Here is a 14414-nt window from a genome sequence, read left to right on the forward strand (position 1 = left end):
TGATCCAGTAGGGCCTCTTTGGTAAAGAATAATACCATAATTGTGTTAAATCTTTTTTAACACTTAGTGGATGGGTTCAGGATGAATGGATTACAAAAAAAAAAAGGAACCAACATGGATGGAAAAGGTGAGCTTGTCTACCAAGGTGAGACAGACCACGGTTTTGAGCACACTCCTGTAGTGCCCCGCGATGATCCCACCGTGTGCTGGTAACAGGGTCTGAGGAGGAGACGGGGGTTCCTGCTGATGGAAGAGGATCGGGTTCTCGGGCTGTTTGAAAAGGAAAATCCCGTCCCTCAGACAAAAATCTGGGACAAAACAGCCCCCCAGCTCTCAGAGTACTTGAACGGTCCTTGTACTCCGGGATCTTCTCTCCGAACAAGCACCGCTGGAGACCCGGCCGCTCCGTCCGGGCGGCTCTGCCGAGGCGCTGGAGGAGGAGGCCGCCCCGAGGGGCCGGGCCGGGGCGGGGCGAGGCGGGAAGCGAAAGCGGCGGCGGAGCGGCGAGCGCGGCCATGGCCACGGCGCCGGCGGGCCCGGAGCTGGAGCCGGAGCCCGAGCCCGATCGCGGGCGGGCGCCGCCGGCGCTGGACGCGGCGCCCATGGTGGCGCTCAACTACGGCGTGCGGCGCCGCCTGGGGCTCTACCTCAACCCGCGGGCGGCGGCGGCCGCCGACTGGACGGCGCTGGCCGAGGAGCTGGGCTGCGACTACCTGGAGATCAAGCGGCTGGAGGCGCTGCCCGACCCCACCGCCGCGCTGCTGGAGGAGTGGCAGCGGCGCTGCCCCGGCGGCGCCACCGTGGGCCGCCTGCTCCGCGTCCTGCGGGCGCTGGACCGCCACGACGTGCTGCTCGACCTGGCCGCCAGCATCGGTGAGACGCCGCCGCCCGCCCGCCGCTTCCCCTCACGGGGCGGGAAGGAGCCGCCCCTCCCCCTCCACCCCCTCCCGCCGCCTCCATTTTGTCGCCCGGCCTGTCCCGACAGGGCCCCCGCCCCGCGCGGGCCTGACCGCTTAATATCGCGAAAGGCCTGGCCGGGGGCCGGGAGCCCGGCGCGGCGAGGAAGGGGCCGCCTCCTGCAGCCCTCGGCCCGGCTGCTGCCGCCTCTTCGGCTCTGATTTTGGGGTTTTTGGGGGGGTTGCAATGCAAAAAGGACGCTGCTGCCGTCCCCTCCGGAGAGGTGATTTTTAAAAGCAGCCCTCAGCAAACCAAAAAGCCCAAACCACAGAGTTACGTATCCCTGAGTTTCCCGGAGCCCTGAGTTTCCTGGAAGTTTCTCTTCCAGGAGATCAGGATTTCTCCACTTCTGCATTTCTGCCGGCCGCGAGCCCTGCGGAGACCCCAGGTCTCCGATCCTGAAGGCTCTTTGCGTAGCAGGACGCTTCGAGCAAGATTCGCCGGGGGAAAGCTTGCACAAACATCACGTATTTTGAAACTCGTGATGTTGCGATGTGCTTGTGGGCCTGCTACGACAGAAGAGTACTTCTAGGGAGAGCTGAGGGATGTACGGAGTTGAGGCTATCTCTTGGGTAGGACGGGAAGGAAAATCTTTTTTTCTTTTGCAAACGGAGTAAAATTTGACAGAATCAGGGAGAAACAGTACCTAGGAAGGTCTCAGCGCTGTATCACAACTTGTTCTTTATAGACTCTTTGTACTTTATTGACTCAAGGAAGTTTAAAGAAAAGCCAGTTACTAGGTTTGTAATCAGAAGCGGAACTTCGTTGCCGCAGTATTTCCAAAGCCAGAGGCGTCCCTGGCGTTGCGTGCTGTAAAACAAAGTTTCCTGGGCTAGCGATCAAGAAATAAGAAATTTCATTTCCTGTTACTCACTGAGAATTGAAGATGTAGAAATACCTCTATGTAGAACAGCAGCCTACAGAGGACTTTCCCATACTCCTACAGTGCTTCCTGATCAAGAGTACACTTTGAAGACTGCATTTTAGGAAGAAATAAAGGGAAAGAATTGGGCAGTGTGCTTCATGATCCACAGCTGTCTCCTTTTGTCTGAAATCCCTAACAAATAGCAGGAGCTTCCAACTCTGTAGGAGAGCTGGGACTTGCACAGAACTCGTGTAGTTCACCTGGTCTTATTCTGGCCCCGAGTTCAGGAGCTGACCCGCTGGAGGGGCATGTGGTGAACAGCCTTTTTGAGATGCTGAATCGACAATAGCAGAAAAAGTGGGAGGAACGTGAAGTTCAGGAAAGTCATGAGTTTCTCCTAGCTGTGGGTCATGCTGGTAAGTGGAGACAGACAAATTCTTGGAATTTCATCGAGGGCTGCTCAGTGCAAAAGCATTGGCTCAGGAAACCCCTGAACTGCAGATCGGTCAAAACCAGCAGGTTATTTTAGGAAAGTATCACTGTCTATTTATTCTTATATTCTTCCCTAGGCATTTGTTTTTGACCACTTTTGGAGACAAGATACAAGGCTAGCTGAACCCTTAGCCTGACCCAGTCTGGCCATTCGTGTCTTGTATTATTCTTGCCTGAAGATCAACGTTAGGGCTTGTGACTTGCTGCTAGCACTCTCAGCCCTGGCAGAAGTTGGCCTCCCCTCAGAAGGGAGGAAACTTGGAAAGAAAATGGAAGGTTTTATTTACTCTTGTGCATGTTATCTCAGAGGCATCTTTGTGTACTCCATTAGGACTCCTAGAGTAGGCTCCAGCTCAGAGATTAAAGCATCAGTATTTAGGTTTCCACACGCAGATGTCTGTGTGTGTCTGTGGTCTGTGTTTCCATTACAGGAGGTGCAGATCTGGGCATGATTCAGCTGGCCCAGCAGAGGCATCGTAAGTCATTTGAGAAGCTTCAGGATATCCCATGTGCCTGCTGAAGGACATGGCCTGCTTGTAGGTCCAGGAGCATGTCTGTTAGCCTCTAACAGATTTCTTGGATGCTCTAGGATATCTCAAATGACAGCGGATGCCTTTGTGTTGGGAAATGAGCCAAGCTCCTCTGGGACACAGCATCCATGTTAAAACAACTCATTGATGCTTGCAGGATATCCACTTGCAGGATACAGCTTTCTTAGCAGCTTGCCCATCTTAGTGGATCTGCCAGAAGTGTAACTTCTCTCAGAAGCTTATTTCACTGTGTTCAATTTTGGAGGGTTGTAAAGGTCTTGGCTTTGGTACATCTTGCTCTTCCCTGCTGAAACTCAGTGAAACTTGTTTCTTCCTGGCTAGTTATAAAAGTGCTACTTGCCTGCTTGACAGTGGATCTGTTTTCCGTCTTTTCTTAAAATGAACACATGCTAATCATTTTGCACATTAGGTTTCGTGTTTTTGTCCTTTCTCCCTAGTCCCTCAGGTTTGTTTTTGTGATTAGAGGAATGTAAAGCCTGAACTGTGTTACTGGTTACATGCTGGGTGGAATGGGACAACTTAGTTTGCCAGACTTTCTTGCTACTTTGCTATGTTGGTTCGGGTCCTTTTCCTTCATAGGCCTTCAAAGTTGTCTTTGACTCTTGTTCACTAATTAGCCCATGTACTCAGACATTATTTCATGTTGAGGTCTTATCCATGCCAAATTACTGAATGCCTTTCATCACTTCGGGTTCACTGGACCTATTGGTGGTCTCAGGGCAGTAGGGTCCCCAGTTTGCTCTGTAATAAAACCTTGAGACTCTGGTATTTCACTCTGAAAGCTTTGCCCAACTCTGGGATTTATCCTACAGGGATAAATGGGCTCAGGGATTACAGCGTAATGCCATCAGTAATCTGTGCGCATAGGCTTGAATAGATGAACGAAGAGAACACTTACCGTAATGAATATATGTGTCATCATACGAATGATGTGATAAGCTCTGGGAACCAGTCTAGAAAAATTCAAGTCAGGCCAGCAGAGGTACCGTTTATGCAACTGGAAGAAGTAAGGAGAGAAGACATGGAGCAAATACATTTAAAATGGATATTTCTCTGGTGAGAACTAATATTAATATTCCTTTAAACAGCTGCCTGTTCTTGCCCACTCAGCACTAAGTATTTTGGATTGTGAGCCTGGTAACCTAAGGGAACAAGGCGTATTTAGGGTGCTTTCGGCCTGCTAGTCCTTCTGTGGAACTTTTGAACCTCTTGGCCAGTCTAAAGCAGCTGTGGTGATGATTTCAAAGACACTGACTTACACAACATGAAGTGTGCACGCCGCATGACAACAGAGAGGTGGGACACAAATTTGTGCTTTAGTGAGGGAAGATTTGAAATCTGAAGCATCTGATTAATAAAGAGTGCAGCTGATTTGTTTCTCTGCTAAATAACCCACATTGGGAAGGAGGGCGGAAGAGAGAGGGAGTGCCTCAGCCACAGGAAAGGCTTTCGTCAGATCAGATACGTTATTAGATAGAGGATAATCGAGTCACAGGACACAAAACTATGAGACCCAAAAGCACAGGATGAGGCTTCAGGGGTTTGGCTTCTTGCAGAGCTCTTGCTCCTGTTCACGGCAGGGTTATAGCAGTGCTTACCGGGCTCACTCACATCTTGTACTTGCATTAGATTATCTCTGATACTGCTGTTGCTGCACTAGCAAACGCTGTGGCTGTTTCAGCCTGACCCTCAGAGTGATTGGTACTTTTCTGATTGGTATTTTTGTTTTGAATCTTACATAATGGGGAAGACACTAGGGAGTTTCACTTCTTTGTTAATGGCCAGTTTTGAATCTACTCTTACTTTCAAGTTCTTATGTGAATGCAGATTGCAGAGTGGCAGAGGCTGTGGGATTTCTCATCACTTCTCCAAAGACTTTACATTTAGATTTGTAATTCATTTTTGAACATACTTCTGTTTGCAATAGATCTGTGTCTATCACTGTCTTCTTGTGGGAAATTCACAGCAGCAAACATGACAGGTCTTTCCCTTGAAAGCGTATATCTACTTTGCCTGATTGCTAAAAGGGGATCTCCACTTGCAGTTGGACAATATAATGCCTGTTTCAGGGGCCGTACAGAATTTTACATGGCTCTCCTGAATGAGATGAACGCATGCAGGACTGTAGTTGTTTTCACCTCTAACACTGTCTTAAAAAAGCCAGTGGAGTAGCATCAGCTAATGTGTGTGTACACTTACTAATAAGAGAAGATATGAAAAATTTTAATTAAGAATCCCCCCCACAAGTTATTTGATGTTTTTTAAATATTTCAAAATGCACAACAATGACAGCAGAAAGTAGAGTTATTAAGACGTATGATGTACGTGATGTATGTTGTATATGTATATGGGGAGTATATACTGGGGTATACTAGAAATAAGGATACTAGCAGGAGGTCAGTTTAAAACAGATTTTAAACTTCTTTACACAGCAGGAGTGAGCTTCTGGAGTTCATTGCTGGAGGAGGTGGTAGAGGCAGTATCAAGAGGTTCAGAAAGGTGTTAGATAAATTCCTGAACAGTAGGTCCATAAACAGGTACTTGAAAAAGCAGAGAGGGATGTTCCCTCTAACATCCCTGATCCCTGAAGTAGCTATTCCCATTTTTAAAGAATTTCAGCAGTGTAAAACCATCATCACAGGAGCTTCTTGGGCTGGTTGTGTGTTTTTGCAGAAGCGGACTGTAAGAAATACTTGGAAAGGAAGCAGCAGGAGGCCGACCAGCCACTTCAGGTCCCAGCAGTAGACAGCAGTGTGCCGAAGACGTCAGAACTGCTGGGCATCACGACCAGAGATGATCCACATGGTACGTGACCGTGCACAGTATTGCTGCGTGATACCTCACGTTGGGATTGCACTTAGCTGTAGCAGATCCCCGTGAGAAGTGCTGAAACATGTTTACTTTACTACCTGTGATTTCTTCGTAACCCAGGCCAGAATGATTAAACTGATAGTCTGGGGGCATTTTTATTTGTCCCATTGCCCAATTTCCTGGGGCAGAGAGGAAGAGCAACCCCGGGGAATGCTGTACCCAGAAACAGCCTGGTAAAGAGTGCAGCAAATGCACCTGGGAGGAGACTTTCCGAAACATGTCCCCTGTCACAGCCTCGCTCAGGCCAAGGAACAATTTCTGGTTGCTGAAAGCACGGTAGGTTGGAGTAAAGGGGGAAGGATCCCAAAGCGGATTGCCTTGGCTGCGCTCCCAGTCTTAAACAGATATAACTGTCCTGATTAAAAAGGACGCAAGGCTTGAAATACTGCTGGGTGTGAAGCGGGGAGAGAGAGGAAGCGCAGCTCTGCGTGTGTGCTGGGCTGCGTGTGTGTGAGGAGCGGCGTGTGCAGCTCTGGGTGTGTGTGCAGGGCTGCGTGTGCCACTCCGTGCGCATTTACTGTGCGTGGGGCCACTGTTACCCCCCAAAGCATCCACGGGCCAGACCAATACGCCAGTGTCTGTACACAGCAGCTTTGCTAGACATGACCAAGTTAGAGCTGTGGCCTGAAGTACATCCACAGCAGTACCCTCAGGCTGCTTGGCCTGGCAGCTAGTTACCCTTCTGCTTGCCTGGATGCTTCTTGGGCTGGATCTGGCTGCTGGATTGCCACTTTTCTCATCAGCTTGTAGAGCCTGACCTATATTTTTCACTGTAGTAGACTTTAACTAATGTAACAACTTTATAGGTAGTGACATTGGTATAGAGATGAAATAACACAGTGAAAAAACTGTCCAGCAGTCTTAAGGCACTTAATTATGAGAGACTTTGCCCTTAAAATTGAGTATTTAATCTTTGAGTGCGTGCTAAATGAATGAGAGCTGCCAGGCGTTAACATCTGTGGAAAAGATGTGATTTCAGGTACCCAAGTTTGAAGTCTTAGCCATAAATCCTGCAGCTTTCGAACTTCAGGCACTCCTTGTACATCAGTAGACAGTGGGGGTCAGGACATTGTTGGATGAAGGGTCTTCAGGAAACTTTTGGTCAGGAATTGTGTATGTTTGAGTCCTGAAGTAAAGAACCAAGACCTAAAGCCTCAATGATGCTTAAATATGTAACTTCCAGTGAAATCCCACAGCAAAAGGCTCTGAGTTGCATCCTCTGGGGTACTCTACTTCCTCCAGCCCTTCCATACTCTCTCTCACCTCTGCTTCTGCAGACTTCATTTCTGTATCTCAGCTACCCTTGCCTAAACACTGCCAACAAATGTGGGTTACGCTAGTACCCTGGACTGCCAAACAAGGTGATCAAGGCACAGAGGTATGCTCCCTCCTGCCTGTCCTGTTATGGACGAGAGTCTGGACTGAAGGATAGCTGGTCTGCAAAAATGTTAAATTACCTCAGCAAGTTGGGCCAGTTTGGCTGTCAAAGCCCCCAGTTCTGAGTCAAGGGCTGTGGGAGCTCCTGAGCACTCACTACAGGAGTTAACTTTGTTTACAGTAAAGGATGGTAACTAAAGTTTTTAATGGTTTCAGGGAATGGAACAGAGATGTTTGATGCCTTCATCTGTTACTGTCAGAAGGACCTTCAGTTTGTCCAGGAAATGATCAGAGAGCTGGAACAAACAGAGTTCAAACTGAAGCTCTGTGTATTTGATCGGGATGTCTTGCCAGGAACGTGTGTGTGGTCCATCACTGGAGAACTTATAGAAAGGAGGTAAGTGAACCGTGGCTGTTCGGGACGGCTCAGTGTAATGGAACGTTGTGTTCATTCTTTCTACCGTGATGTCTGCTGTGTGGTGCCAGCGAAGCAGTAAAAATCCACAAGGATGTCTTTATGGCGTTTGTTTTATGCTCTCAGCTCAAGAAGGAGGATTCAAGCATTCCCAGACATGTAGCTTCATAGAATTCCCAAGGAAGGCGCTATTATCGTGATGCTGCTTATGCTTGATCCCTTTTCTTTGGCCAGAATATCTGGCAATTGCATCTTTGAAAGAGATGTGGAAATGAATACAGCTCCAAGCTGAGTTAGCTCCACCCGACAATGTGGAGTTTGAAGGGACAGCCCTGGTGTTGGCTCTGGCTCTCATTTCAGGGATCCTTCAAATCTCTGTGGGACTCGAGTATGGATGGGAGCTGTGCAACATAACTCCCCAGATAGAGACTTGCTTAGAGAAAGTGCTTTTTAGTGTCAAAAGGGAAGGCACTGGCCTTTGGAGCCCTTTAGCTCCTCCAGTCCTGCTAAAGTAGGCTCAGTGAAGAATCTCAACACAGGTGTTTGGATTTTAACATCAGCCTTTCAGATGGAGGTAGTTTGGCATTTAACAGAGACCTTAGCAAGGCCTCACTGTGCTGGCTGTTGTACAGCACAGCCTTCCATAAAGAGTCTAATGTGTAGTTTACAACCAAGTGAATTCACCAGACCAGGTGAATTCACAGTAATATTAGTACAATAAACCTCTGTGTGGATCATTTTAATATATATTAAAAAAAAAAATCAGTGATGCTCAGTCAGTAGGGGAATATGTGAGCAGATAATTAAGGATGGCATTTTTTTGTCATATATAGGCCAAGGATCAGCTCCAGCACAGACAAGCTGAATTTTGTTATTTCTTCATTTGTGTTAGTATTTGAGTGTGCAGCTGTAATCAGGTTTCTGTGTGTAGTGTAGCTGTCTGTCAGTAAACCTTACTCTGTAGTTTATTCCTGCTGTAACACAGCTGGTGGATTCATTTTTCCACCAGAACAATTCTGAGGAATACATATTTTTACCAATGAGGATGAGACACATCTCAGTTTTTTTTTTTCCCCTTCCCTGACTGCTTTAACTTAGGTGTCGGAGGATGGTGGTCGTCATTTCAGATGATTACCTGGAAAGTGATGAATGTGATTTCCAGACCAAATTTGCTCTTAGTCTTTCCCCAGGTAAGATCTCACAAATGCTCCATTTAAAATTTCATATCAGTATTGTTGTTTGTATTGCAGTAATAGCTGAAGTTGCAGCTGAGATCAGTGCCCTGCTACTAAGCACTGTAGAAATGCAGAGTATGAGGGTCTCAGATGTGTTTAAATGAGTGAGCTAAATAAGAGTGAGAAAGAAGAAATTAAATAATTGTCCATTACAGAACCAGGAATACGCCATGGCTCTACTTAGTCTCACACCTGGGTTCTTTCTACTGACCATCCTGTCTCATGTGTGTCAAAGTCCACACAGGGATTGCCCTGAGTTTAATACTCTCCACTAAACAAACAGAGATTTATTGCTGTTAAAAGTAGCCATTAAAACTAACAGAGGTTTTACAATTCTGTTGTGCAGGCAGGGATCTGGATTCGGGTCCTTGCCCTGCCGGTGACCCTCTGCGTGACTGCGAGCAAGAAGCTTTGCTGCCAGTGCTTCAGTGCTCTGGCTGTCAAATGGGCTAATGCTGTCTGCCTCAGAGATGTCTCAGCTGCATGCGTTTCAGGAAGGGCTTGTGAAGTGCTTCAACATCCATATAGGGAATATGCTGCTGGAGGGCAAATTATTATAGCAAACTCAGAGATTTAGTAAATGCTGAGGCTAGGGTAGCAGTTAATGAACCTCTTTTGCAGACATCCTTGAGTATTGTGGATAGGCCAACAAAATGTTGAAAGAATTTTAAACTTGGAAAAATCTATACCTTATTTTGTTCTGAACTGAAGAGCCATCAATTTATTTCTGTCAAGTCTGTTCAGATGGCTTTGCTCTAACTCCTGGTTATCCTACGCTCTTGTATGTTCCCGGGGAGTAGATGTAGCTCAGCCTAACAGCATGGAGGATATACACTATCTGTAGGAATGTCTGCATGCGCAGTCTGTTTTTAGATAAAGTGTTTGACATGGTATATAAATGACGTGTCAGAGGTTAAATTGGAAGCCAGCGGCAGAGCTAGGAATTAACTTCGTTTTCCTTGATGCTATAATTTCATACCATGGCCAATAATCTATTGAGGAGCCCTAACAAATTGCATCAGCCCCTAATCATAAGGATTTGTAGCAAAGTCCTTCTAGTTCTGCAGCAGTTGTTCATTGGCATCACACCCTTCATTAGGACAGTGGGAAAAGAAATGCTCATCTGTATGTAATGACTTGATCTCTTACCAGTAAAACCATTGCATACAAGTACAGGCTGTTAGAAATAATAGGGTAACTAATGCGCAGAAGGGTTTGGTGACAAGTTCTGGGAACTCCATGGATTACTTAGATATCTGCTGTAGTTAGGAAATCTTGCATTGCCTCGTCCAGGTCTCAGCATCATCACTTGTGCTGGGCAGCACAGTTTAGGTGGTAGCGGGTTTTCATATGAAAAATTATCACGGGAGAGGTTACTCTTCAGGATAGCTGCTCCTTCAAGCAATAGTAATCACAGGGGCAGCTGGGCATGCCTCAGAAAGGCAGTCAATATTAGCAGAGTGAGTCCTAGCAGCCCCTTATAATTGTTGGGTACTTCAGCAGCATATCTGAGTGAATGGAGCTAGGAGGAGAAAGAACTGGAGATAACCCAGCAAAGCTGATGATCTAGAAGAAGCTTAGTCTCTCCATTTTCCCTTCGTGTACGTCTGGAAGTAGTCAGGACTGTATACTCCTGTTTGCATTCAACAAGAAACTCTGCTTTGTTCTTTCATATCTGCAGTTCAGTAGGCCTTTACCACTCCCGCTTGGGATCAGCGCAAGCTGCCATATGCATGTTAGGTGAAATGCGGGGCCCTGTTACATATTTGAGTGAAGTCTTGGTAGTGGGGACCCTGTGATTCAGAAACTTGCTTTCTAGGGTTAGAGCTGTTGCATTGTCCTGACGTGACTCAAAATCAGGGTCAAACCTTGCATTCCTGGACCTTGTGATGTGTGTGCTGCTGCGGGGAGAAAACGGGTACAGAATCTGACTGTAGCTGTGTGTAATCTTCTGCCTGTGTGACTTGTCTTTCAGGTGCTCGTCTCAAACGGCTGATTCCAGTCAAGTGCAAAACCATGAAGAACGAGTTTCCAAGTATCTTACGGTTCATTACGATTTGTGATTACACCAATCCTTGCACCAAAAAATGGTTCTGGACAAGACTGGCAAAATCTCTCTTGCTGCCATGATGCAAAGTTATGAGAGCCAGGTGTTTTGTTTTTTACTTTTTCTTTTTTCTTTTTTTTTTTTAATCTCTCCTGGCTGTGCCTTCGGACCACGGTGTCATTCACGCAATCTTTAACCACTTCAGAACTTCGAATCTCGCAGTCTGTGTTTGGAGCCCACAACTGGGAGCGAAGCATTTTCTCTAGCACTTTTTCATAGCTTGAAAGGGGAAATAAAGCAATTGCATGGGTGTTCCTGTTCAAGTCAATGAGCAACAGCATCCGGCACTTTGTGTAGTGAGGACTTTCATTGAATATGTACACTTAAAGGCTGAGTCACTAATATGAGAAGGCTCGATTGTAAACATTTAGTAAGATCTGGGAATATGAAATGCTGGTATAAGACATGAAATAAAGCCTCAAACGGCAGGCTTTTTTTTTAAAAAAAACATGTTATTTTAAAAGCTGTTTAATGGATATAGAAACATCTAGGTTGGTTTCAAATGAGGTTTCAATCTCAGGCCGTTTCCTACTTGGTGAATGGCCAGTGCCGTGAGAATGACCAGTTCTGGGAGCCTTGTCCGCAGAGCCAAGCCTGCTCTGCCCATGCGTTGCCGGTGAGCTGTGTGTCCTGGCCTGTGCTGCGGCCCTGCTGGTTGGCAGCCCGGGGGAATTTGCATTGCCAGTCTCTGGTCTATGCTTGTTCTTCGGGTAGACGGTCACCTTCAGTTTTCGTTTTTAAAAGAGCAGCAAACGTATTTTAATTGTTTAAGCACTATGAGGAAAAGAATGGTGCTCACTTTGTTCTTAGCAATATCTGCACGATTGCAAAATTAGAGAAATTATTTTTGCAGTTATAACTAATGAAGCATTACTGAACTCAGTTTGTTCTCTGTTGGATATACTTTGCTCCTTAAGTTACATCCCAATATGCCTTTTCTGTGTTCATTTACAGGGTAAATCCTGTGCTACTAGCATTTTCTGAGATAGTTCCTCAGGTTTACCATAAGAGATTATTTTTTGCTTGTTAAAAGCAAGACCTATAAGGAAGGATACGTTCTTGTAGCATACTTTGTGTTCAGGTCACATTTAGTTAATTAGAGGTCTTATACCAGCATTTTATATTCCCAGATCTTATTAAATATTTACAATCGAGCCTTCTTGTATGAGTGACTCAGTCTTTAAATGTATATTTTTGGTGAAAGTCCTTACTACCCAAAATGAGGGATACTGTTGCTGATTGACTTGAAAAGGAACACATCTGTGCACTTAGTGGGATCAGACCTTAAGTTGTTTGATCTTTAAGAGCCTGCCAAAACCCAGCTTTTGGGATGCCTCAAAGATACAGAGATAAGTATCAGATGAAGAGTGCCTTAAATTATAGACTGGGCTGCTTAAAAAATAAGGGGTAATGTTACTTTAATAGGAAAGCATATTTTAATTAAGTACCACAATTAATCATTAATGTACATTTGTGAATGCGGCTCAGAACAACATTGATACTGCTTTACATGTTAGACTTTGTCTTGAATTTTGCAGACTTCAGTGCCACTTCAGTGGCTCTCATCAGTCTTTGGTGCTTGGAGGTGGAGGGCGAGGGTGCTGCCCAAAGTGGTGTTTTAAAGTGACCTGTTGGTATATTAAACAGATTTTCAGTATTTACTTTCTAAATTGGGAAGAGAGGAATCTTGTTTATGTATCTACACTTGCTTGAACTCTATCATTTAGTTCATTTCTTCAGCCACTGACTCAAGTTGATTTTATAGCTTAATGATTTACAGTTTACAAGATTGGCCCTCGGTCTTTTAAAGACTTTTTTAAAGCATTACTAGGGCTGAGTTCTTCAGATAGAGACTTGTGCACCTATCCTTCCTCAAGTGAAGCTCATTCACACATCTGCCATTAGTGTCAGGGGCCATTTTTGGATAAGCCAAAAAACTGGGCATGTTTCTGTCCCTTCTGCAAATATAACTGCTATCATGGTGCTGAGATAACTTTTGCACCTTTCTGTCTTGCTAGATCAAGCGAGAAGTCTGTATGTGCAGGTGGAGAAAAGTTAAGCTGATGATGTGCCTCTAAGTCAGTTTATCTTCACGTGCTGTTGCCGTTGGGCCTCTCCTGCAGAAATGGAGGCAGCTGCTTGCCTTGGGGTTTCTGCATAATTGTTGAATGTTAATTATATAATAGTTTCTGGAGGCTGCTTGATCCCCAGTCACTCCTGGGGCTTGGTGAATTCTCATACTATGGAGTGTCTATGAACTTTAATTATGGGTCATTACTGGCAGGACTGAAACAGATTCCTCTTGATTTAAGAACAGAAAGAACTTGTCCGGTAGCTTATTAAAGGTGAGAACAAAAACATGAGGCTCTTTGGTCCAAACGCTAGAGGGAGGCAATGGTCCATGCTATGAGCGTTAGATTTACAGCTGGTACCGAGCCAAGGCACTAGTTACGCTGCGAGGGGGGAGAACTGAAGCTGCTTGATGGCGGGGGGAAAGGAGCACTGCAAAGCTGTGCAAGGTTTCAGTCCTGGGGGGAGACAAGGGGAGAGCTTTTTTTTTTCTTTTTCGTCTGCCCCTTGCACCTTCTAAAGCAAATATACCTGAAATATTTGCCAGTTTTGACGGCAGATTCAGCCTCATACAGCGTCTTCTGTATATGCGTGCTGATGTGTGGTTTGGGACTGGGGTTGCAAAAAATAATAATAACAAGAATAATAACGATTACCTTAATAATAGATGATGTGGTGATTGGTGGACAGAAAAAAAGCACTGCTGCTGGAAGGGAAATGAAGAACAAGATCTTAATTTCTAAATCTGAATTCCACTAGATAAACGTGATATTCAGAATAATTCTAAAAGATGTCAGTACTCAGGCTGGATCGTATTATCACCTAACTTTCTGTGCCTCGGTTCTCCCATCTGTCAATCTTGGATGCAGTGCAAATATTACTATTAATGGAATGTTACTTTCTTAGAAGCAGTCAAAAATTGTCTTGCCTGCTAAAATTATTTTTGGGTAAAGAGAAATAACAGCCCTAAAGTTATAAAATACATGTTTAAAATATACAGCCTTTTACTATAAAATCAAGTTTATGCACTTCTGACATTGTCATATCTGTTTTGTCATGGTGACTTTATTAAGTATGACATCTATGAATGACATAAAATCCAGTTATTGTAAAGACATTTCCGTTGCAATCATGGGGTTCTCTTTTCCCCTCCTCACACATAGTGGAAGGTCAAATATTGAACACCTTTAAAAAAAGGACTTACAAATCATGATGTTACATTGTTTCCATTTTGTTTCTTTCCCTCACTGAAATTGTTGTAATTGAATCTGTTAGTACCAAATCATTTATTTTTATATATATATAAATATATATATATTTATATTACTTTTTATCCTGATATGAATATCTGGAAAAGCATACATGTTGTATAGCCATTCTGAAAATAGTCAATTATTCTGTGTTTTTTCTTCCTGCTTAAAACCAAACTATTGCTACTTGTGAAAACACAGTAGAATAAAGATGAAAAATCCCA

General features: G+C 44.9%; 1 protein-coding gene across 1 annotated transcript; it reads left to right on the plus strand.

Moving 5' to 3' along the window:
* The first annotated feature begins 439 nt into the window (after positions 1–439).
* MYD88 (MYD88 innate immune signal transduction adaptor) lies at positions 440–14414 on the plus strand. The gene is made up of 5 exons (XM_026097255.2): positions 440–873; positions 5539–5670; positions 7330–7510; positions 8627–8718; positions 10739–14414. Exons 1-5 carry the CDS (start codon positions 516–518, stop codon positions 10891–10893), a joined length of 918 nt encoding a protein of 305 aa, XP_025953040.2. The 5' UTR covers positions 440–515; the 3' UTR covers positions 10894–14414.

The sequence above is a fragment of the Dromaius novaehollandiae genome, chromosome 2, assembly GCF_036370855.1.
Source record: "Dromaius novaehollandiae isolate bDroNov1 chromosome 2, bDroNov1.hap1, whole genome shotgun sequence".
Taxonomy (NCBI): Eukaryota; Metazoa; Chordata; class Aves; order Casuariiformes; family Dromaiidae; genus Dromaius; species Dromaius novaehollandiae.